General features: G+C 40.6%; 1 protein-coding gene across 1 annotated transcript; it reads right to left on the minus strand.

Moving 5' to 3' along the window:
• Positions 1-178: 178 nt before the first annotated feature.
• GDA (guanine deaminase) lies at positions 179-25,715 on the minus strand (the record flags this gene model as incomplete). The annotated part of the gene is given in 15 exon segments (XM_082012820.1): positions 179-249; positions 1,310-1,337; positions 2,433-2,551; positions 4,977-5,123; positions 5,590-5,657; positions 6,461-6,558; positions 8,696-8,803; positions 9,897-10,004; positions 11,176-11,203; positions 14,006-14,111; positions 15,358-15,445; positions 18,421-18,592; positions 20,256-20,344; positions 25,474-25,616; positions 25,619-25,715. Coding segments are annotated over 15 exon segments (1,470 nt in total).
• Between the last annotated feature and the right edge of the window lie 904 nt (positions 25,716-26,619).

Genomic DNA, 26,619 nt, shown 5'->3' on the forward strand with positions numbered 1-26,619 from the left:
GTGAAGATTTTGGTAAAGTAATTCTTGAAAGGTCTAACAAAATTTCTAATGTTTGCAAGTTTTAAAACATTAAACAAAAATGAGGTGTCATTCTGATGAGCAGGCACTGTCTTTAATCAATCTTTTCCAAATCAGATGCAGAACAATCAGCAGAGTATTTTGCAAACGGGAAATGGATTTATACTGAACTTGAAAAGGGAACCACTTGCCTTCCAGCCACATACACTTCAGAAATATTCCGATCATCACCTGAAATAACATGGTCGAAACAGAGATTTGCACATAAATCTATGCATTGATTTAATTAGTAAAAATTACGCAATCCACAAAATCAGTTTTGGAATACACCATTTGCAGTGACTGTTTCCTAGGAATGAGAAAGTTTATTTGGAGAGAAATAAGTGAGGGCTACCACAAAGATCAATGTATGTTTAAATGACCCATGATTTTTTTTAAGAAATAAACGTAGCATTTAGCTGCTGGAACGGTGTCACAGGTTTTCCATATATTTAGTAGGTTCAAGCCCTGAAAATACTATGTATCTGTACAGAAAATATGTTGTTGCACAGTATCTGAACTAACTCGGGTACCGGCCAGCGTTACCTAAAAGCTGGTTTGCCTCAGCCGGCTTCTCAGAGAGGCAAAATCCTAATTAGAGAATGAGGCAAACACGGCCAGAGCTAACACCCGTTACCTCTTTATCACAGCGTAACGGGCCGCGCAGCTCCTGGTCCAGGTGATGCCCCGCAAAGAACATCTGCTCCCTCAGCGGGGCGGGATGGTTTGGGTTGGGTTTTCTCCTGTTTTAAAGGCCATCTTTTTTGTTTGGGAGCGAAAAAAACACAGTGGCAACTGGCCCGCAGAAGTCCTTCTGAGCCGACTCGGTTCTGAACTAGTGATTAGCCTGTCAGTGTTACTTTATTGTGAAATACGATTTAGCTCATACTGTCGGTAAAGACAGGTGTGGTAATAAATACAACAAACTTGGTGCATCTGATCATGTGAAACTGACTATTTAACTATGTCCCAAAGAACAAAAGTTAAACCACTTAATTCTTACTCAGTATTTATTAATGAATATTAGTAGCTGTAAGTGAATGTTTAATTAATTAATGTAAATACATCTTAATATTGATAGTGACATATTAATGATTATATATAATGTAAATTAGTGTATTTAATTCCTATAAAGAAATGTGTGTTTAGTTATCTATAAATAAAGTTATTATTAACCTCCACATTAATTTAAGCAATTTTTGATGTATAAAACAACATGAGAGTTTCATGTGGGCTAGGAATCAGGACATACCTAGATACAGGAACTTCTGGAGAGTGTCCTATAAAAAAAATGGGAGAAAACCACATTTAGAAAGCAGTACCTGCTATCCCAGATCATAATTATTTGAAGCTACAAAGAATTGATAAAAATAGTTTTCCCAAATATTCCTGCTAACAGTAAAATCAAAACTTAATTTGCATGTGTTCTTATAAATAACTTTCAGTAAGAAGGCTGTATGTCTCAGGAAGAAAACACTGCACACGTTTGACGGTATAAACAAATATATGCCTAAAGCACAATACTTCCCCTTCCTCTGTTATAGAGTTCTCAAATTCATTTACTTATTGAAAAATAAGACAAAATTGTATGCCTTTTCAAAGTCCTAAGAACTGCTAACAGTTAAAAAGGTTCAGTCTTAAACTAGAAAACATTTTTTTCCAGAATTATTTGAATTAGAAAGAAGATTTAAAATTTAGAGAATTTAATCTAATCCAGATTCGCATTAAGGAACAATTACCTCACCATTTATGCCCACATTTCTAAGTAAATGGTGACATTCAGAATATAGACAGCAATAGACACTCTGGCCACATCAGTAAATTCAAGTAACTATTGCTCATTACCTTTTTTAATCATAAAAGGTTTTCGTATGAGGTGTGCCTATTGCTTAATGCCAGTACTGCTTATATGTTTGCATAAAAACTGTGCTTTCAACTCAAATTAGCCGTCTCGAGTTCTTGCTTAAATTTGCAATAGCAGTGCAGTGAAGGCAACCTAGCCTTTATCTGGGAACAGGTTCCCGTTTTTGAGTTTGAACCCAAAGTGTCAACTAAAACTAAATTGCTTTTTCTTGGCTGCCATTTGTCACTGCAAATAGCTGGCTCTAATCGTCAGGTTGGGCTAATGAAACGTGCGTTAAAAAAATGTTGTATGCATTTTTGCTCCTGGGGAGATGGGACTGTCACTGAGGACAGCAAGATTCTAAAAAATCCCAACCACTGAACCTCTTGGGCTGAAACGCAGACAGCAGTGGCACAGTACACCCAGTTCCTCTTACTGGAATAACTCTCAAGAGACTTACCCTGGCTGTACCACGGCCCTTCCCCACATCATCTCCAGTAATTTTCTGGATCATTAATCCTGTTCTGATTACCTCAAAATTATCAGCAGAGAACAAGTCAAAAGGGCTGTCTGAAGCCTTCGTGTTGATTAGCAGTGCATCAAATTCTTTGCCGACCTCGAAGTTTCCAATCACATCATCCAGGCCTAGAGCTGAGGAAGAAAATAACCTCACAAACAGATCTTCAGCGCAAGCCTCCTTCCACCATGTGGAAGCACCTGGCAACTTACTTAAGATGTTCATAAGAAAAACTACAAGAATTTAGACGATTACAAGGAAAAAACATGAAAGCAAATTTAACAGTGAGTATGTCAGCATCTGAGTTCTTAAGCAACTTCTCAGTAAAAACATCTATTTTGGTGAATTTCTGAAGGGCATCTGTTAAGGGTAAAAAAAAACGTGAAAAACAATTTGAACCTTTCTTTTTATTTTTGTTCTTTGAACGTTCTCCATTGATTTTGTGTCACTGCAGATCTGATCTATAGGCCACCAACCGTTTAAAGTGGCATAACAGTCGTTTACGTTGCAAAAACATTAAAATCCAAAAGGGGCAATGAATGAAATTAAGTCAGAGAAACAGTAAACTATATAATATTGCCCACCTTGCTAAGGCAGTATTAGATTTAATTCTTTAAACAGTTTAAGCAACTTTGACAGGTTGTATAGACCTATTACAAGAGTAACATATAATAATATGATAATAAAAGGCGTGCACAGAGAGGATAACTAAGGGTAATTAGCAGGAACAAAGAACAATGTAGTGTGGAAAAGAAACTGTAGCCAGATCTGAAGGTCTCATACCCACCTGGAAGGCTTGTCTTGTGGTCTATTATTTAGCTTTGTTATTTCGAAGCTTCCTTACAACCTCTGCTTCTCAGGTCCAGAAGCAGTGACCATCTACAGTTTCATCTTCAGTGACTAGGTGCTTGCAAGTGTTTAAAATACCAAAAGAGAGGCCTTTGTGTCTCCTTGTAAATGATTTAGGATAGTTTTAAGTATTACAAAGTATCTGTGTATTAAATAAACTTTTCCAACACTCTGGAGTTAATCTAAGTCATCAAAGGGGATATTATCTGCAAATAATTTGTCCCCTTGTTTTCAGATTGTTCCTGTCCAACAAAGGAACTTCAACCTTCAGTGAGGTTTGTGTGTGGCAGGAGCTTCACAATGCCTTAAAGATGTTCAAACTCCTCCAAATGGTGAAATATTTTGACTGCCTACGAGTTTCAACTAAAACGATCTCATATTCCTTCAGGTTTGTGTGCAGGATGCAATTTTTAGATTAAACACAAGAGGGTGACAAGTGCTTAGGAGTCTCAGCAAAGCAGGTTACTGCAACAGACTCACTCATCGAAACTTCGGCAAACTGTGCTTGTCCAGGCTACTGGTAGATTGTACAAGTAATTTGTATTCTACCTTTGAAAGTGATTCAGTAAGGATAAAACAGCTCAAAACCAATATATGAAATAAATACATTACTAAGTAAACCTAAGAACCCAGATAAAACAAGCGCAAGAGCAGCTGGGAAGGGAAACCACATACGAGTTTGGGTTTTTTGTAAGTTTTCTTTTTTGTATCTCAGCTAATTTATTCTCACCTTTTATGACAACAGTATATATTGTGAGAAAAAAGATCTCTCCTTTTTTGTCCCCTGCCCATTTTCTCTGTCTTCTCTATTTCCCCATTACACCCTCCAGAAATTCAAATATAGTCCTGAGTAGACCCGTTTGATGACAGTTTCATTACATCTTTCAAACTTCCACTAATAGCTCCCCATGGTGTTTTCTGAAAACTACAAAAATGTTACACTGCAAAGGTGTGGGACCAGTTCTTTAGCAGGTAGAGAGCTCATTTCTGCTAACTGAAATAGTAATAAATTTGTACTTAAGTGTGGATTTGCCCTCTGATAAATCACACAAGTTCCATGAAAACTTTGCCGATTATAGAAATCAGTATGTGCATACTGATCATGAAAAAATATGCCAGTGAACCAGAATAACCTATATACTATATGACTATATTGTGCAGATGCTACTGTGTTTTAACCAACCATGGTGCATATCCGGTTTAAACTTTGTGCTTTTCTCTGATTGAGGAGTGATTTGCATGATGTTTTGATTTGCTGGGAAAACAGTGACAAACTGCCTCACTGAGAGCTCAAAAAGCAGAAACAAAATTAGAAACTGATGACAAACAGGATGCATGATTTTATAGTAATTGCACAGATTTTCCTCTAAGTGCTGGTTGCTGAGAAAACAAAGCCTTTCCAACTGATGTGATAAACATACAAGCACTAATGATTGAGAAGTCTCAGGATCTTTGCAAAGAAAATGTACAACCCTGAAAGATCATTAAGATTCTATTATTAAACTCTCAACATCAATACAAATACTCGTCTGTAACGAGTCTAGTATGGGTATGAGAGACTGAAGGATATCCCTGCCCAGCAGATACCATTTTAGACTTCACTTTGGCACCAGAAAATCTGTGAATTCAGCCACCTTTTAAAGACAGGGAGACATAATATAAAAAAGAGCTGTAGTTCTCTGTGTACATCCTAAAGAAATTTCTTCTTACCTTGGCTTCCTCCTAGAGTGGCTAGTTGAAAAGCTTCTTCAAGGGTTAGTCCTGTTTCATTCACTTTATTGATCTGAAGGCTGTTAGATGCCACCATTGTTTTCCTGATGGCATCAAGCATAGAAGCTGAGTATCCACCAGCAACATCTAGAAGGGATCAGACTCTTAGAAACAAGCTCTGGGAATAATTCTCTGGGTTAAATTTCTATGAGCTTTAATTAAATGTTATGAGGTAGCAGATGTGGTAAACACAAAAAGTTTTATTGCTAAGCATTGCCTCTGAAGGTATAATTCCTAATAACGGTGCTCTCACATACTATGTCAGGTAAATAGAACACAACACAATAACAGAAAACTGGAGAGTTGTTGTTCAAGCCCTGTTTACTCTCAGGACAGGAACAAAACTTTCTTCATCAATTTTTTGTTTTCTTTTTAAACACTTTGGACCAGCTCTAGATTTCAGTACTCTCAGACTTCATTACTCTAGAAGGAGTGAGGAAAAAAAGCAGGTCCCTAAGTTGGAGACATGCTGGCTTTTAAATACAAATGAGTAGGCGTGTTTTTGTATCTCTCAATCGTTTCCAGAAGATAACCATTTTTACAGCAGACTAACCTGTGCCAAGGCCAAGCTTCACGTTGTGTTTCAGGACCTTTTGCACATTTAAGACACCACTGCGCAACCTGGATTGGAAGGAGAAATGTGTTCTGTGTCATACATGCAGAGAAAGTTCAGGAAGTCGGGCTGCAGAGCTGTTTCACACGACAAAGGCTCTCAGAACATGCATGATAGATTCAGTTTATTAAAGTGGGAGGGAGCATTTGCATTCATACATCTGAAAGATGAGGTTTAATCACTAAAGAGAAAGGCAGTTTTCCTCAATCAGAAACTCTCATGGTTTTACAGTTATCTGCTGAAAACGACCTCTCAGAATAATTGTAAAAAAATCCAAATATGATATAAAGTATATTCCAGCAGATGGGAAATCATTTAATGAGCTGCAGTAAGTCATCACAAACCAGATATTCATTATGTTAAAGGTAAAATGCCGTTAACATTTAGTAGAGTATCCTGGCTGGATACCATACAGTATCTCATTTCTGCTTAATAGAAAGAAGACTACATAATCCATTCCCATTTTCCCAAAACATATGCATACTTTGTGGGGAATGGAGATGGTCTGAACCTGGCATTGATAGAACAGTCAAAAGAAATTTAAAGAATTAAAAATTAAAAATTAATTAAAGAATTAAAAGAAGTCTAAAAGAATTAAAAGAAGTTTAAAAATGTAAATTGAAAGATCTCAAGTCAGTCCAGAGGATACCACACAGAAGTGGAGAATGACCCAATGCTCAATCCAGTGTATCACTTCTGGTGGAATGGGTTGTCATATACATAGCCTTGTAACAGTAGGCTGGATTCAGGGTACCACGTGAGCAACAGCTTTATTTAATTGTACACCATTCTTTTTTTTTTTTTAACTTACGAAAAATTAGAATTGGGGCAATGTGAAATTGCAGCTCCACGAAGACTAAAGAGTTTCAGCTCTTCTTCAGAAAGATAACAGGCATGAGCCATCACTGTCTAAAGAAAAACAGAATCACCAATTTACTCAACATTACATTTACTTCAGTGCCTGTGATTTTTGCTTCACTGATCTCAACAGCCAAAAGGACACCAGTTACTACCAAGGGAAATTAATGCACTTCTTGAATCCAGCTGTTGAAATCAACAGGGGAGAAACTCTTAAGTTCAGTATGCCTGACATATCACTCCCTCAGCTTTTTTTCATTATTACTGTAAGATAGAGTGCTGACTCTTGCAGTCACTGCTGTGACCTAGGAGCTTCAAGGAACAAAAGCAAGAATTGCCCAGTTGCCCTAGCACTGTGGCAACCTCGCGATTTGTGTTTCGTAGCTAACACAGAGATTAAGTACTGGGGCTAGGAGTGCATCAGATACAATGGAAGATGCATGTACTCTCAAGCACGTTTCCTGTTGCCTCTCTAAAGGTTTGTGCCAGGTAGATTTAGGTATCTGGAATATTCTTGAATTAAAAAAATCTAATTTGTTATGCAACTGATGAATGATTTTCCTTTGTTAGCCTACGTAGCTGACTTTAAAAATAAGTTCACAAGCAGTATACACAAAACATGGAAGTATAGGATAGCATCATTTAATAGGACATAAACCAATTATTCCCAGACAAATCTACTTGGAATTACCTCATATGCCAAATGCCCACTCAAAGAGAAGTGCAAGAGCTCTGTTAGGACTTGCAATCTGCTGATAAAAATGCGAATGGCACAGGGTTTGTTTCCACTGCGCATCTCCTAATAGCACCGTACCCTGGCCGTCTCTCCTCATCAAGTTCAAATGTAACTGAAAATGCAATGAGAATAGCCACATCTTAAGGACATACATATGGTAGCTGCTGAACCGTATCTCCACTGATCTGTACTTCTTTTTAAAAAGAAGGTAGTATTTAGCCACAGCTCTGAAAAACACCGGTTTAAAACACTAAAAAAAAATTAATTTTGTGTCTTAGCTTTGGTGGATGGGGAGGGGGGAATGTGTGCGGTTTTGTTGTGCTTGTGTTTAATAGAACGCTTCCCCAACCAACCAGGAGCCTGGTGCCAGAAAGCACCAGTAACCCCGATTTTCAGTGACCATTTTCAGTGCTGTGCTTATAAAAGTCTGACAGAATTAAGACCTATGGTTTCGCAGCACTAATATTCTCTTTAGTACACTGACGCAACAAATCAGCACGCATAGGAGTGTGCGAGAGAACAGGTACGTACTGAAGTAGTCCATATGATTTCTCAGGTAAAAAGGACTGTAAATAAGTAATTTACTGGGGTACATTTTTTAAGACAGAAATGGGAGTTAAATAGCTAATTCCCGAGGAGTTCCCAAGCTGCCCTTTGTGCCTCTGAAAATTCTCTCGTAATACTTTAAATCAGTGTGATGGAAGTGTAAGCACTCTGACTGTAGTGAGGCTGTTCCTACTCACTCCTGCACGGGCGCTCCACTCATACGGTGTGCCCTGGCACTCCAACCTGTACTTAGCATGGGCTGGTATTAGATCTACTTGCATTTATCTCAACAGCATAAAGCGTTAATGAATTCCAACTCTTCAGGCCTCTGTGCCTCTCAATGCTTGGTAGAATCAGCTAATGAGATGAGAGTGCTTTTGGATAGTCGGAACAGTAAACTGTAACCTGGCCCTATGTGAGGTTCACACACAGAACACAAGGCAACAAGCTGCTTTTCTGTAGGAAACTGACAAAAAGATGATGATGGCCCTACCGTAATGGCATAGAACAAATCTGCAGGTAAAACCAGTGTGCAAGAACATTGAAATATAAGGGTGACTGGCTACTGCTCAAGTGTTACCAGCTCCTACAATACCAGCTTTACCTAGTCTCCTTCCGATCCTACTGCCCCAATTCTCTTTGGAGCCCTTGGAAAATGAATGAGGGAGCATAAAATACCTTTATTGTTCATCTCCCCTAAAATGCTTAGGAAAAGTGGGGGCTTGTCTAAAGTTCCAATACCTTGACCAACACCTGTACAACAGAGGATATAAAGCCAATTTACTTTCCCCTAGGTGTCATTGACCTTGACAAAACAATACAAACTTTTCAGGTAACTACAGTTAACCATCACATTCTCTACATGGATAAATCTAAGCTATGCTGTGGAAGTTTTTATGTAGCTACCTTGCTGGTAAGCAGCTTGTTTTTATCATACAGTTCAGTGTAATTCTGGTAGGCAGGAAACATGTTCTCCACAAGTTTGAGTTCTTCTTCATTCTCACTTATGTGGCTCTGCAATAAGAAAATATATAGCAATGAGTGCTTTAAATAGCATTAAACCTGATATTACAACCTTCTGAGCAACCTACTGATGCTAAACACACAATGATAGAAACTAGTATTTCTAAAGCCTATAGTTAGACCTAGTCCTTGGGTTTCTCTTTTCATCAGAGAGGTCCATAGGACCCAAAAGAGTAGCTCCATTTGTTCCTTTAAAAGTGATATGCTATGGTAGCCTGGACAGTTGGTCCCAGTAGTGTGACACCACAGCCCACTTGGTATCTAGCAAATGTTAAAATAATAAATAAAATAATACATATGACTTGAGGTAAAAGAGAGAACCAGCCTACCACAAAGTGGGCCCTGGGATCAGGGCAACATATAGGTAACTGCTCCATGTATCTTCAGATGGGCTGATTATTTCCTGGTCTCAGATAAAAACCTGATCCTCCTGTACTCCCATTGGAAGATATATTTTCAAAATGCCCGCTTCGTAATGACAAATAATCCCAACGTAGGATAGCTTTATATATACTTAGAACTGTGTAACCAAAAAACGAATCATCTCAACGTTTCAACAGACCTGTAAGCTTTAAACCATGTTTTTTTTTAAACACAGAAACCTCATCACACTGCAAACACTACAGCTATGTTAACAATATTAAATAAGATACAAAGACGAGTAATCCTTCTATCTACCGAAATCTTCTCTGTACAGAAGCAGCAGAAGGTAGAGAGACGGATGTAACAGCCTTGGACTAGGGAGAGCAACTTTTAGCAGCCCAAGGGTTGCTCTAACCTACGATACTGAGTGCCGGTCTCCTAGTGACCATGCGCCAGGGCTTGCCAAACTGTGCATCCTTCCTGGCCGAACTGTGCATCCTTCCTTGCCAAACTGTGCACCCTTCCAGCTACAAGCCTCCCCATTTCCTGTGCAGATCACAGTGTTCTTGCAGAGTGCCATTAATAATTTCAGAGGAATTTAAAAGACAGGCTCTAAGGCAAGAATGTGGCTTAAGTGTTTTGCTGACATTATGAAAACTCCCTGGTCTATATGCTATCCATCCAAACTATCTCAACTGTACACAGAGCTCTCAGAGCTTACCTGCACATGGAGATCACAAGCCTGTGCTAAATCGCCAAGCGCACACAGCAAGTCCTCTGTGCAGGAAGGGCCAAAGCGGGGGGTTATTACAGGCTGTACCCTTGGATACTGAAAATATTAAGAAGACATGCTTGGGATTCCACTAGTAACCATAATTAAGACAAGCACTTACACAGCAATTACATTTTGTCTCCATCACATTGCTTACTGCACCCTTGCCGACTCAAATTAAGCCGTATAGTCATTTCCTTATCTTTATTAGAAATTTCACCACATAAATAAAGAACCAAAGTTCTTCCTGAAAACAGTTTTAATGAACCTTAGTAAAGAAGTTATTTTCATTAGAACTCTTTCACGACCTAGGTAGGAAGATTAGTGGTAGCACCAGATATGCTACGCAGTAGCAAACAGTGTAGTCGACACCAAGACTGGAGCTACAGATGTTGACTTTACGTCCTGCACTTCTGGGTTAAAATTTTCATAAAAGGGAGACAATGGCATTACAACTCTGCCTTCAGTCACAGGCAGTGGTTGTGCTTGTGGCACCACCAGAAGACAGTATATGATAACTCGGTTTGTAGTTTCTTATTCCATCTCCCAGATACAAGGATCTCAGGATTTCGTCAGATTAGTTGACTTACTCTACTAATACGTATGATTTAGGCGTTAAAATCTAGGCATCTGTTCTTGAATATTTTGAGGTACAAATGTCAACAAATTAAGCTGCTGAAAACAAAAGGCTCATAAGAAAAGTATCCCTGCTTGTAATATTGGAGTGTAAACCTCTATCTTTAACTCAGGGAGAATAAACCTGAATTTCTTTAGAAACACACTGTAAGACATGTGCTGACCCAAAATACTAATTTCATAATGGATTAGTAACTGTAGTGTAAAAACACTGACTTCTGCTGCTGGTGACTTCCTTTCATAGTCATTTATATACCAAAGAGTGACGGACTGACTTCCACTGTTCTTTATCAGAAAATTGTCCTTTCTAGGAAAGTGAGTTTTTTAAAGTCAATAGAGAACACTCACAGAACATTACTCTGCTGTGTTCCGACCACACAAAACTGAATTTACACTATAACAAGTCCATTTCCCAACAAAGTGTCTAGCAGAACATTTTTTCAGATTGATGTATCTGCCTACTACACAGAAAGATGTGTATTTATTGATTTGTCACTAAGCCAGCAGAGTTTGTCAGGAGTATTAACTATTTCATATATTCACACAGCATCTTCTGAATACAGAAGTGAATACAAAGAAGAAGTCTGCTTACTTTCTTTTCCAGTAGTTCTTTAACAAACCTGAAAAAGGGTAGAAAAAAACCTGTTACAAATCTGTCATCTGTGTTACAAACTATGAAAAGTATAGAAAATATTTACTTAGATCCCTATGTAGCATTTCAGACATAAATAATTTTTTTCCAGAAAGTTGGGCCAGATTCTCAGATGAAACAAAAAGAAGCAACAGAATGAAGTCAGGATGGTAACACCAAATTATGATAGCTGTGAATTTGACTCTGAATATGCAGAATGTTTTTTCATTTGCAATAATTAACATTAGACACATGGTAATTACTCTGCGTTCTCACTGAAAACCAGATACATGTTACATTAAATTAATCGAAAACATAATTATAACGTACAGCTGTAACGTTAGAGAAGAAAAAACACTTAAATTTGTCCATGAATTTAAACTACAGCATTAAATATATTCTATTATTTTAAATCCTATTTTTAAAAGATGCTGCAATATTTGGACTTGATGATCTTAAAGGTCTTTTCCAACCTTAATGATTCTGTGATTCTGTAATTTCATAGTTCACAGGAGTCGCGTATGTCCTCGTTCACTTAAAGGACCCTTGATTTTCTGGAAATGGGTATATTAATGTTAGCGTATAGATTATCTATCTTATGGAAAATACAGTATAGATTTACTTACTTCGTTAAATAAAAGAAGCTACCTCAGGGGCTTCTACAAAAAAACCTCAAGCAGTTGATATTGATAATGCAGTTGAACAAATAAAACTTCCTCTGACACTGCAGGGAAGAAGTTATTTGAAAACTCGTACGCACAGTCTACGTAAATAATTTCCAAAAGCCAGTTTGAGCTGGGTTCTGGACAGGATCTCTGTGAATCTCTATGTCATAGCTTATATTCAAAAAAACCCACAATTTGTGTCACAACAACCTTTGAATCAAATTTGTCAAATATCTTCAGATGGAAAAGAAAATCACGCTGGAGGCTAGATTCACAGCAGTGAAGCTGGTGCTGGATCACCACCTGGAAGTGAGAGACCTAAGCTAAACTTCTGCAATGACCAAAGGAGTTTAAGCCCACCATTGTCTACCTTTGAGAGCTAAAAAGCCATGTGAATTAGGTATCGTCTGTCTGTCTCTCCTCTTACTGATTCATCTGATACAATAGTAAAATACTGGAGCAGAAACTGTAACACAAGCGTAACTCTCAGGTGACAACCCAAAACCTCCGGATGGCTGTTTTCATTCGCTTCTTTTCTTTGAACACTGTCGGCATTGTTTCAAAACTGAAATAACTTTTGCAAAATACCCGATGCTTTGTTGGCTTCTGTACTTCTCCATGAGGAAAAAAGCTCAGGTTCAAATCACTGTCTTCTGTAGCAGAAGAACAGATTTGAACACGGGCCTCCTCTTTCCAGATGACTACAACTATTAGTAGCATGTAACGTATTCTAGATTTCAGTGCCCTAACTTTTTCTTCAACCCTCTTTGCAGGAGAAGGGTAGATTCAAATTCTTGACTTGAATTGGGATTTAATATACGAAGCACGCATACAATATAAAGATTTCTGGAGGTTAACTGTAAAGAACTGGAATCAGTGCAATACATTTTCTGACAGTGTGACAGATCACATTTCTTAGATTATTTAAAACAAACAAAGAAACAAAGGTTGCCCTCTTAAAGGAAGAGCCTTTTCATCCTTCTGCAGTTGCATTGCTGCGGTTCAGGCCTGAGGAGGTAAGTACTCCTGACGCATGCCGACAAGCACACAGCTCTTCTCTAGACAGCTCTGGGCTACTTGTGGCACACTTCCATCCAAAGCTGAGACACATTTTTTATTAACACAATCATCACATGAGAAGGGCGTTGGAGGCACAAGGTAGGTATTTAAAGGGAAGCTATTTAGATCATTCTGAAGCTTTAAAAAATATCAGAACTGGAAGTTCTGCCACTTTCAGGCCCATTCGGCAGGACTCATTTTGTATTACAAAAACTGGGGATTTATGTGAAGGAAAACAAATGTTAGTAGAGTGCAAATTACTAACAAGACATGTTTTTCAAATGTCTTTAAATATAAACACCATTCTTCTCACATGATTTGCAACAATAAGGTAGAAACTTCACACAAGTGCCTTAAGATGTTTTTATCACTGTTAGGTACTGTCTCTTTCAGCATGATATTTGAAACATAAAAGTAAATAAATAGCCCTGTGAGAAAAGTTGTATGTCTGCTTAAGCATTTTCTGAGCATGGATGTGAAAGACAAGGGAAACCTAAGACAGCAAGCTGCCATACTCCATCCTGTTTTAGGTCTCCTCCACTACGTACATTGCCTTGATTTGATTCTCCTTCATTCTCTCAGCTCCAAGTTGGAGTAATTTCACTGGTGCTATGCTGGAGGAGAGGAGAACCACAGCACGTTTAAAATGGGGTATATGCAAGCTGACTCCCACAACTTGAATAAAGCTTTATCCTAAATGGGGGAAGGAAATAGCTCAGAAGTTAATGGGGGCGAAGGAACTGATTGCCACCCCACCACCCCCTGTCAGGTCACATCACCTCCACAAAAAGACCTGTGAAGGGAAAAGAGGAGGCAGAAAACAGACAACAACATACGTATTCTCTCCAAGCCCTAAGAGCTGTAGCTTCTCCGTTTCTTTGGAAGAGCTAGAGAGAGCTGTGCAGCGACTGGGTACGCAGGAATTGCCAGAAGTGTAAGAAACAATAACTGTCAGAAGAAAAAAAAGTGTTCCTAATAAATTTACACCTGTAAGCTTCACATTCACTTTTCAGATGTATGAAAATGTCTTATTTCTAAAGGTTGTGCCATCAATTTAATCCCCTTACCTTTCTGTCTCTTGGATGGAGTCAGCAGTAATCTCTTTGTATTGTGGCACACTGTCATTCATGTCCATGCAGACTTTTCCAACAAGTGCTCGTTGACCAAACTTATCTGTTGAGATGCATAAGAATATCAAACTCAAAAACTACTATCAAAGCCTGCACTGAAATGAAAATAGAAAATTCCACCCCAGCCAGCTTCATTTAAGATGAACAGAAATTATGCTCCTTTCTTATCTTTTAGTTGGGAACATCCATGTGACTTTAAAGGCTAAAATGGGAAGAGAAAAAAACCAAAACATTTAAATAGGAGTCTTCTTCTTGCACATTAGTGCCCCATTTTATAAATGTTATAATTGAGGATTAGATTACTGTAGTTTAACCATAACCAGAATTCATAACGGTAGTATATGAAAAAGACCACTGTGAAGTAGAGGATGAAAAACACAAACATCAAAGTAAAGTAGCTGTAGTAGATGATTACCTTGACCTGAGAAAAGGCACAAAGATCTCATCAAACTATCTCTCCTTAAGAGAAAGGAATGAGGTTCCTAACATGCCTCCCACGTGTAGTGGGATGGAGAAAATTACCAGAGGTACTTCTAGCCTCTTTCTTAAGATTTATCCATGCTAGGGCTCAGAACTCATGTGTCAGACTTGAAAGGAATTCATATAAAGATTTTCAATGTGTTTCTAAATTAGATCACTTTTGCTCACTTTTACTGTCTGAGTTGTTGAATATAACAGCTTCACAGCTTTACGTTTTCCTACAAAATCAGAAAGACTAGGGAATTTTTGATGGAAACTGAGATTGTCATTAAATTGCTCTGCTTTGGGAGCTGGCTGAACCTTGAGGAATCCTGCAAGAATTACAACACTTGAAAACAGCAGGCATTTGCAATAGTGAACAGAAGGGAGGGATAAGATCCTGACACAACTCCCACTGCTCTGGTTTCAGAGGGGCTGTGGAGACTTTTGATGTTGATTCTCAAATGAAACTTCAGAGTGTCAGGAAATTAATGCACTGACTGCACCTCTTGTCATTCAGCTCTTTAATCCTCAAACAGGAAAAGGCTGGAAAGAGCAGGGAACTGCAGCTGAAAAGCAGCTCCAGCAGAACGAGTTCAAGCTCCACCAGCAGCTGATTTGGGAATGAAGAGACCAACAGAAGCAACAGTAGGCGTTAAGTGAACATGGGTAGCTATGGTGGGTTTTGGGGACACGGTATGACAGATGCAATGAATGAAAAACAAATTAGTAGTAAGACAGATCCTTAAGCAGTCTAAAAATCCCAAGCTCTGTTTCCTTCAACTAACACAGCCTGGGCAACATCCTTCAAAACTCACTGTTAGTCTTACCTATAATTTCAGCAAGAAGAAGAGAAGTATCTGTGTAAATTGTTGCGAAGTAGCAAGCTGTAGTCGTGCCATTCTTTAGAGTTCGTCTCTATAAAAAGAAATCGGTTTCAACTGTCTGAAAAAAAAAGTCAAGCTGCGAAAATGCAGAAAGGCAGTCTGATTTCAAACTGTGAGAACATTTAGTTACTGCAAAATTGCGCAGTAAAGTGGGAAGGTAAAATACAGATTTTTAATTTCATAACAGCTTTTTTAAGCCTGAGTGTTAATAAATACAAAAATTCCTCTACCAAATCCACACAGGATTTTAACAATGGCTAAACCCATAGAAACCAGTCTGTGTTTCCTTCACTCAAACTGGAAATAAATTATCACTTATATTTAGAAACACAAACAACCAGTCATTTATGTTATTTCCTAGTTTTGAAAGGCTCTCCAATTTTCACACTGAAGTACTGTTTACCTAACGTTAGCAATGCAAGGCTTTCGGGAAAAAGTAGTGGTTTTCATTTGGCCACCTAATGTGGCTAGGAAAAATAGACAGGCTTTCATGTATAAAAAAGCTTTGTCATCCCTGAATAGAAAGTAACAAACTTCAAGGTAAAAGTAAACTGAGAACAACTGCTCAGAGTGTAATTTAATTATTTATTTAATTATACCGTTTGAAAGGAGAGGGTGGTTGATATCTGTTCATATTACTTTTGGAGGAGCCATTTAATGTTACATTAAGTCATGATGAAATTTGTAGCTTCACCAGATCTTGGGACTAATGCGTACTACATTGACTACCCATCCAACATACAGGTTTAAATTACATTTTGGGATTCTGGCTACAATGTAATTTGAGAATTATTTTTTTTTAATGAGACAGAAGGTGGGACATCCAATGCAACTTCTGAGAGTAGCTAGAGCTGATTACTTGACAAACATGAAGCCAAGCTCTGACTTTTCCATGCAATATTCAAATTAAAGCAAATAATTAAAAACATGTCTTTAAGGGTTCCTGAAATGAGTCTCAAAAATAACAATGTCATTACTGAGACAAACTACCTTTGTCTTTCTTAGCTTTTAAAACCCAGAATTCTCTACTTCTGGATTCCTAACATCATTGTTAAATGAAATCTAAAAATATCCTGTTTCCAAAACAGCAGCATGAAGAACTGGCTTGCCCAAAATTTGAGGGACCAGAGGAGGTTCCAGCTAAAATCTGGCAAACTTCACCTAAATTGTTTCTTTTACCAAGTGCAGGAAGTGTTTATTTGAAACAGAATTTAATTTCAAAAAATTCACTATGTTTTCATTACAACTCCAAAAGTACAAAGCTACATATGGAACAGTATCTGCTCCCTGCAGGTTTAGTCCTGTTTCTAACAGCTGAAAGTTATTGTCGGCCCCAGCAAACACTGCAGAGCAACGGGTATCCTGCAGCATTCGGGGATGAAGACGTTTTCCTGACCTTGCCCTATTTGATACACATGTGGAGAGCCTAACCATTGTGTTGAAGCTCCTACAGCTAACTTCCATCTCTCACTGGCGGGTTTTTCCCAGGTGATGTTATTAGACACCTTGCACAGCGCGCACTTGAGCCGTGCTGATGTCACCCAATCCGAAGTGAGGTAGATGGTAACAGTACGTTGAGATAAGCAGCCGGGAGGTGAGATCACCTCTATGTTTTAAGCAGCTGAAGGCCTGTCTTGCTTGTCACTAGAGTTTATGAACAAGCTGCTCCTACATGTTTTTATTACGGCAGATGGCAGAAAGTAATTTTTTAAAAAAATGTGTGTGGCAAGAACAGTACAACTATTTATTTCAAATTCATTATGTTACTATATTGACAACACATTTTGTCACAGTATTAGACAAACGCAAGGCAACTTGTGCTGGCCAAATCATTTAATCTGTTGAAGGTATTTCATTCCACATATTAAAGGATACATTTCAGTTATAGAACAGCACCAGTGCGCTGCAATGTGACCTAGCTGCTTATTGTTCAGCAAGTGGAATTTGACCTTAAACCTTTATATTGCTCAGAACCAGTCTAGCTCAAACAGTCTCTCTCTTTGTGCCACAATACCATTGACAGACTTCATCTAAAGCCCGTGCAGTGAAAGCTATTCCTGCTACAAGGACCTCAGCTGTCTTCCTTAATTACTCCAAAATACCCCAGATCTGATGTTTGTGAGAAGCATCTTCTCTTTCATGTAGTCTTTGCAGAAGACAATTTCATATTAGAGTCTTTATGAGCAGAAAAGGAAATACCCCGCTTATTCTTTTTTACCATGCTGTATTGGGTCTGTGTGGCAAGGTTTTGGTAGCTGGGGGGGCTGCAGGGGTGGCTTCTGTGAGAAGCTGCTAGAAGCTTCCCTTGCATCCAAGATGGACCCGCCGTTGGCCAAGGCTGAGCCCATCAGCAATGGTGGCAGTGCCTCTGGGATAACATATTTAAGAAAGGGAAAAGAACCAGCACACATTTTGCAGTCAGAGAGAGGAGTGAGAATGTGTCAGAGAAGCAGCCCTGCAGCCCCCAGGCCAGGGCAGCAGGAGGGGCAGGAGGGGCTCCAGGTGCCGGAGCAGAGATTCCCCGGCAGCCCCTGGGGAAGCTCACGGTGAGACCAGCTGTGCCCCTGCAGCCCATGGAGCTCCACGGGGGAGCAGATCTCCACCTGCACCCGGGCAGGACCCCACGCTGGGGCAGGGGGATGCCCGAAGGAGGCTGTGACCCCGTGGGCAGCCCACGCTGTAGCAGGCTCCTGGCAGGACCTGTGGACCACTCTGGAGCAGGTTTGCTGGCAGGACTTGTGACCCCGTGGGGGACCCAGGCTGGAGCAGTCTGTTCCTGAAGGACGGCATCCCATGGAAGGGACCCAGGCTGGAGCAGTTTGTGAAGAACTGCAGCCTGTGGGAAGGACTCACATTGGAGAAGTTCATGGAGGACTGTCTCCTGTGGCAGGGACCCCACACTGGAGTAGGGGAAGAGATATTGAAACATACTCTACTATTTCTGCGGACCTTCTGAAAACATCCATATATTTCACAAATATGAATGTCATCATTTGCAGTACTTACAACAACTCTGGTGTACACTTCCTCTGCAAAATCGCTGTCTTTGTATTTGGCTTCTGTTGGGAATGTGTAGGTAGTCAACCACTGCAAAAGAGGTAGATCTACTCTTGTACCAGTAAACGAATATTGTGGGGCATGAATGTGTGTATCAACCATTCCTGGCATGAAGAATTCACTAGGGAAAGAAAGGAAAATTACAATAGTCCAAAATGTCACAAAATTTTCCACGGTGAGTAGTTTTGCTTTGAACAGCATGTTTGAGCAAAATCCATCAGAGTAAATGGCAAGTACAGATTAACCTTCCTCTTTCAGCATCAGCCTATCAACTCCTACTGTATCTCTACTCCTTTTGCAGTATGAAGCAGTTGAATAATAACTTTTACACGGACTTACATATAGCTAACAGAGAAAAACAATATAAGAGCATGATTAATCCAATTATCTTCAATATTTACCCAGGCTAAATACCAACAAGTAAAGCCAAACTGACTTCACAATAACGAAAAACAGTCCACTGTAGAAGCCACCTGAAAAAGACAAGATTTGGGCATGGTCTTGCTCCCCAGTATGGATACATCTAGAATGCCAGACCATTATGTTTACAAAACTGTAACTTTCTATACCCCAGTTTTCCTCCACATTATATACGTGTCTATATATTTTTATATATATATTCAATAAATGAATTTCAAGGTTTAATGGAAGAACAGCCACTGTGTCTACAAATGCAGGCACAGATACTGCTGAAAAAAATCTCTGCTCAATATCTTGACAGGAAAGGCATATTTACAATGGCACTGTAATATTGTTTGTTGTCATGTAGTGTTCATGCAATAACAGGGAAGAATATACCAATATTGCCAGGAAGTTGCTATAATTATTTTGGTTTGTGCTTATGGCATAAAATTTCTCTCACTCGTCTTCCCCTCTCCCTGACTACTGAATGAACAGTGATTTCGTGTCTTTGTGGTTCCCCTCCTTCCTGTTTCCTTGCATGCTAGAAACGCTGAAAGATCCTTCTAAATCTGATCCGTATTTCCAGCACCTTCCATTTCCCTCAGGCTATTTCAAGTGAAGAAAACATCTGATGACTCATATATTCTGTGTGATTATCCTTCCAACAAAGCATACAGATTTTTTAACAACTGAACACTTAAGATGATGCTGCAGCTCTAGATTCTAAGCCACAAGTCCTTTACAGTTGTGCAACGGCATGCAAAGCATAGTAGGTGCAATCCAAAACTATTTCACTTCTCCAGAAAGGTGTGGTATTTCACTGGCTGAAGAAAAAAGAAACACTCTAGCTGTGATACAGTTAGAAATCCAAGACTCTGTATTTAGAAGGTTTAAATCTTATAATTTTATTAGGTTTTATTAGGGAGTGTGTCAAAGACCATGCAACTGAGTTTTGTATCTGCAGTGTTACTGTTACCTCCATTTACCAGGTCTAGAATTTCAAGCCGGTTAGGCACAGCCCACTGCTGACAAAATGGTTATAAAAGGTAATCTCAAGAAAGAACGTCATTTACTTCTGTAAGCACAGAAGAGTCATATATGAAACATGGCATTTTGCTCTGTGCAGTGTAAATCAGCCAGCACAATCCAGCCATGGCTGCAGTCCCAAACCAAGGAATGCAAAAAGCACACAGGCTGTCCTCCCTCCAAGTCCCATCCAGGACACAGGCAGCTCTTGGATTAAGCGCTCTCACAGAGCTGAAAGGGAGTTTTGCCCATGAGATTGGATTTAATGTGCTCCCTGCCAAAATGTATTCACAGAGGCTTGCATTACTTCACTCAGAGAATAAACTGCATTTGCTGAACTGAAACAAAACACATACTGGTTACTCAGTTCTCTTATGTCAGACGTTTTGAAGCCCCACTTCTTAGCCAGTTGCTCTTGCTGATCAGTTTGTTCCAAAAACACAATCTAAAAGAAAAGAAAACACAGATACTTGAAAGCTGTATCCCACACCAGCTTTGCCATTTATAGCAAAACGAGCCATATCTAAAACCAGATTTTACACACTTACTACAAAGGTGATAGGTTTGCATTGAAATACTTGTTCTTCCTGACTATCACGCATGATTTTGAAATACTTACAATCCAGTGAATAACCGCACCCGCTTTGTAACTTGTAAGAAAACAATTAATTCATTCTCAAGTAACACACAAGCAGAACCGCCCAGACTTCAGTGTCCACTGGCATTCCTGTAATGTACCACCATGCCAGCAGTGCAGTCAGTTGTTGTGGAGGTGTATGACAGCCTTACAGGAATGCAATCACAGTATTCAAAGCCAGAGGGGTCAAAATAATTGCTTTGCCTAGGACTGACTGGCACTGAGCTAAGTATTGTCTATTTTTCTGCTTGTGTCTTCAATGCTTGGGTTTTTTTATTTTTTAAGTGCCTAGGAAGAGAAAAGAAATTGAGGGGAAAAATCCAGATAATATTTCCATTTTCCAGAACAGACTAAGATTTTTGTTTATTTCAAAAAAATGACAGTCTGGAGCCTAACTCAGCCCCATTTGACTCCTAGAGGACATCGACTCTACTGCTGCTGCGTTTCTGTTGCCAAGTCAGAATTTTAGCACACTTTCTGTTTATTTTTAAATTCCACGGTATTTTAATCTACAACATGACTCTTGGCAGCTGAATTCCCAACTCTTTAATTCCCTCGTCTGGCAATAATAGGCACAACACCTCTCCAAGAAACAAAGTCTAGGAACTGCAATGCCCGCTACAGGCTCCAGGCGGGATCTGCGTTTCCGGAGCACTTGATGGAGTACAGGACCCTGCCGCCTCCCCCAGCCAAAAACTGCCTGTCCTGGGCTTGCAGGAATTCCTGTCTAACCACAGTTTCTGCCAGAAACCAGCTCATGGTCTTCTAACTCCCTTGGTACGAGAGCTCGTTCCTGTAAGTTCAAGGGAGTAATCTTACGTCTATCAGCATCCTTCTGCTCCTGTGAGGGTTCCCACACTGAGGGCCTGTATCACCCTCATGACAGCTAAGGGTGCCATGACAGTTTCTAAGGCAGCAATTAAAAAAGCACGTAAAGGCAAGATTAAATAGTTGTAAAAAGGCAATAAGAAGTAACTTAGGAGGAAGACCAAGAGGAGCAAAAGAGCACTGTTTAGCAGTTACTTGCATGCCCATCTTTTGATGGGTATGACATTACCTTTTGCATTTTCTATTTTTTTCTAAAGAGAAGAATAAGCACAGGCTGCTAAACTGTAGACAAGAAGTTTTTGGCTGCCTAGTCTTTTAAATGCACATATAGCTTGTATGATTTACATTGTCTAAAAAGCAGACATTTTAAATTTTTATTCAGAAAAAAAACTATTGCAATCATACCATACAAATAAATACACACTAGCAAAAATTGCAAGAATATTTCAGTCCATTAATACTTCACATGAAGCACCATCTCCTCCTAAAGAGGAATAGAGCCAGCTTAATTAGCTATATATCTGCAGAGGGCTTAGAATACAGACCTACTGAAATTTCTGATGAGCAATAAAGAAAATGTCATTCAGATGCTGAAGTCAAAATGGATGCAGAATGAGTAATGTTAGAGCTGCTGGGGGAAAAAAAAAAAAAAAAAAAAAGGACAGAGAGAGAGAAACATGAAACACCAGATGGCAAATTCTGGAAACAGGCGTTGCCATGGAAAAGAAAGGGCTATTACATACTCTTAGGGTGCAGATAAATAAAACACTTAAATCATGGAAGAAAACACATTTCAAGGGAGCTGGACACATGAAATCAACCCTAAACCTGACATCTGGTCCATTATTGTCAAATGCAGCTATGGATGAATCAGCAAGACATCTACACTCTTTTCAAACAAACTTCCCAACAGAACATTTGGTCACACAAGAGATGTTCTCCATTGCTTTAGGATGCATTTCCTCTGGCCATCTTTCTAATGCTGAAGGCTTTAAGGTCTGTGAGGTCCCAGGCTTGGGCAGTTGCTTGAGTATTTGCTTGTACATTCAAGGTACAAGCACCAACCTGGTGCAGTGGTCCTTTAAACTGGTTCTGGACCTTAACACTGTAAAAACAAGAAAAAGCTCTGTGGCAGAGTCACTACAAAGCCAAGAGAAGTATACAGGCAAGAACAAGACCTTCAGCTTGTAAAGAAGGAAGTCAAGGACAATAATCATCACTTTGGAAGGTGTATGACAAAAAGCAGATCAAGCCCAAACACTTTGATCAGTTCTGATGCGTCACACATGTGATGGGGCTACAAGATCCAAAGATGAGGAGCTAAGACCTCTCTACCCTAGTGCCTAGCTCAGGCATTTTTTATTCCAAGAGATGACCAAAGCTCCTCCATCAATGCATAGCTGCTCCACTAAGCTATGCATCAAACCTGATGCGGAAAACACTGACTGCCTTCAAGTACTGCAGTGCAAAAGAATGGAAAGTGAACAATACTGGCCGAAGAACACAGATCTTTTGATCCAACAGTGCCTGTATTACTTTGTTTCTGGCTATGACAAACATGAGTAAGGGGTCCATCCTTCTTTTCCCTCCCACATGCTTCTCTTCCCTTCCTGTTCCCACAATGATTAGCTGACTTTTGCAATTAAAGACATGATGCCTAGTGCTTGCCTAGTTCCCAAAACTGGAATGTGAGGCTAGATGAGAAACGGGAGCACTTCTTAGACCCAGCTCCGGGACAAACAGCCCAACCAGCTGAGAAAAGCTAAGCAACGACATCCAGATGGATGTTGGTGCCTTGGTACCTTCCTCTTTGTACAGCTGACACATGTCACTTGCTATCCCAGCTGGCTTAAATTAAACACTTATGTTTGGCAGTACTTAACAATATTAAGTCTTATTCCACAACTCTTGCTATTTTCATGCCTTCAACAGGAGCTTTCAGCTTAATACTTGTTCTATTTACTTATGATTCTATTCAGCTAAGTTAATTACACCAACATTTCAATGATAACTCACATTTTGCACCTGTTTCTACTTTCTGTACCCTGAGGAATACTACTCTATTTGCCATTCCTCAAGAGCAGCACCAAACTGCTCTGCAAACTGCTCCATTAAACACAGTCCTTATTTCGCTAATTTAACAATAAGTTGGGTCTCCATACCTGACAGCAGCATTTTCCTTGATAAAGCTTCCTTTTCATCTACAGGCAAAGCACAGAGAGCTGACATTTCATCTGTGGCCTTCACCAGCCAAAACTGTCCACGTGCAGTGGGGGTCTGGGCAGTGTTTCTGTCTGTGGTGATGGTTTTATGCTCCTGTCCCTTGGAGGACAGGCAGGGACTCATGCTGGAGAAGAGGACCTGGTGGTTCACAAAAGTTGACCTGTTTACCCTGTCAGAGACTGTGAAAGGTTTTTCCATGATGGAGTCAGCAACATGAGGCAAAAGAACGATACCTATTTATTTTAACTTACTCCTTTGGGAGTAATACAGAAACAGTTTTGGTGTAAATTTGGACAGTATAGGTAAGCAATTTTCTAACCACCACGTCCTTCTTGAAAATCTCAGTCTTCTGTGATTCCAGTGAGAGTTCTGCATGTGGTTAAATTATGAGTACTAGGCTAAAGGGTACGAACACTCACTGTATTAGACCCTGGAATAGTAAAATGCCAAGAATTCGTATTAAAAGGAGAAGAAAATGAAAGTCCTTGTTACTGTACTCTGGTGGGAATTTTATTTTTGGACAACAGTGCTTTACTGGAAAATGCTGTTGTTTTTTTTTTTAATAACTGCATGGGAATGTGCCAGTTTATGCAAGGAAAACGATATCCAGTGAACCCTTGTTCACTAGGAGAAGGGAATGGAGTGACTGAGAGCACAGATCCCTAGGTATACCTTTCTAAGGTACCTTACGCTTAAAAGGTTTTGATTTCCTAAGGATGCTGAGCAGGGACTCTTTTCTGGAAAGTGCCATTAGTGTGGGATGGGGTATGAGTTTCTGCCTCCTGCATCTGAGTTACACAAACCAAACCCTTTTTTCATTCAGGTCTCTGCTTGTTTTTAGTTGACACCAGCCAATACATAGTTATGTAAGTTTTTATTCCCCTCCTGTACATCAAAACACAGCTTCTCAAAAAGCTCACTTTGCTCTGCCTTGCACCAAACTTCTCAAGAGCTATAAGAGGACTGTCTTGAAACAGGCCCTCATGGACCTGTATGAACAGACAAGATAAACACTGTGAGGGCTCAAAGTGTGCTTTGCATGGATTTCAAATGCTACTGAAGCCTGACACACTGAAGCCTGTTACTTAGCCGCAAGCAAGAAAATTACCTTTTTTCATTATATATAGGGTACCTATATGTTATTGAGTCTACAAGAAATTATCAGTCTACCTACACAACATGCACTGTGAAACTGAGTTACACCTGTGATGTTGTTTAAGGGAATTATACAGTTCCCCTGCCAGAATCGATCCTGCATTATCAGTAAGTGCAACTCTTGTTTTAAACGTGGCTTGTGCCTCTAGCATGCCTAACATCACCTTCCTAAGTCTTTACGGGCAAGTGCCATGGTTTTTCCTGTGACACGACGAATAAAAAGCCTCGCTCAGAAGGCTGCGCATGAGTACAGAGGGGTACACTGCAATTACTCACAATCGTTATCTTGATACTTCGGAGAATGAAAAACACGGTTGTGAAACTGAAAGAAAACCGACAGAATCTGGAGGAATGCCTGGTCCAGGCGTGCGGCAGTTTCGAAGACATTTAGCACACTTCAAAAACAGATTTAGGCTACCTGCGGGCTCGTGCCGAGGAGACAACGCACCGCCCCGGCTACCTGCACCCGCGGCTCTGCCCTCTCCCTGCCTGGCACCGAGCACTTGAGTTGCGAAAATTTTCCGCTTTCTCCCCGCGGACCGGCGGAGGCGGCCGGGCCCCTTGGCACCCCCGGAGCGGGACTCGGGACCGAAAAGGGTCATTTTCACCCCGAGCGAGGGGGACACTGGGAGGACACGCGGAGACCACGGCGGAGCGGAGCGTCTCGGGCATCTCCCCGCGCCCGGACCAGCCGCCCCCGCAACACCCCTTCCCTCGGCCCCCGCGCTCACCGTCCCGCTGTCGTCCACCCCCAGCAGGTGTCCGTGGAGGACCTCCATGGGCGCGGAGGGGCTGGAGTGCACGAAGGTCCCCCTGAAGACGTGGGCGAGCGGCGGGCGCTGCGGGGAGCCCATGGCGGCCGCCGGCGGGGCTCGCTTCGGCGTGGCGGAGGCGGCGGGGAGCTGCCAGCCAGCGGGCTGCCGCCCCTTGGTGTCTCCCGGTGCCGCCAGCGGCTTCCTGGAGCTGTCACCATTTCCCCACCCCCTGGTGACTTTCTCTTCGGGGAGTGGTTTCGGCGGAGGGAGGGCGGGAGGCAGGGCTGCCCCCCTCCCCTTCCCCCGCCGCCGCCGGGATGGGTCCCCCGCCGTGCCAGCGGCGCAAAAAGCCCGGAGCAAAGCCCGGTGGGCTTTGGGGTCCCAGCTACTTTCTGGGAAGCGGTGAGAGATCCGACAGGGTGTCTGGCATTACTTGGCGAGTGTCTGGCAACTAACTTTTGCAACCAACCTGTAGGTTGTAACCACTTTCTAAAGTTTCGTTTAGGGGTTGAATTTGCAAGCTTGCTCTGCCACAAGCTGCCAGCAGCTTGTAACTTGTTGCTCTGTGCCTGGAGCACTAGGAAACTTGTTGGACGTTTTCAGAAGAATAGACCTAATTTTTAAATACTATAAACTTTAAACATTAATTTTGAGGTGGCAGCTACTGCTTCGTTTCACCTCTTCTGTTGTACTCAAGTGCTCTGCACTGCACGTCAGTAGGGTATAGGAATAGAAAATAGATGCCAGATAAGGTACCAGAACTACCAGAAGAAAGCAGCCAAAAACTTCTCCGTTCAGTGGAGGTGGTCTACAGAAAAAGTGAAAACAGCCTCAGGAAAATGAAAGACAGAGAAAAATTAATTTCATTAACCCAGAGAACTGCATTTCCAGGACCATATTCTTCTCCAACAACCTAAGTCAAAGTACATCATGCGCACATGCTAAGAGGATCACTAGTGAAAATGTCGGGATAAGACTTCATGGGTCCAGAATGATGTACACCAAGAATGTCCTCTGAATTTCTATTTGAAGACACCTTTCTTCATCAAGTTGTCAAATGATGAATGAACTTGGCATCACAGGCATTGACACGGTCATGCTCAAAGCTGGATTGCAAAATCT

Source organism: Phaethon aethereus (assembly GCF_964289735.1).
Source record: "Phaethon aethereus genome assembly, chromosome: Z".
NCBI lineage: Eukaryota > Metazoa > Chordata > Aves > Phaethontiformes > Phaethontidae > Phaethon > Phaethon aethereus.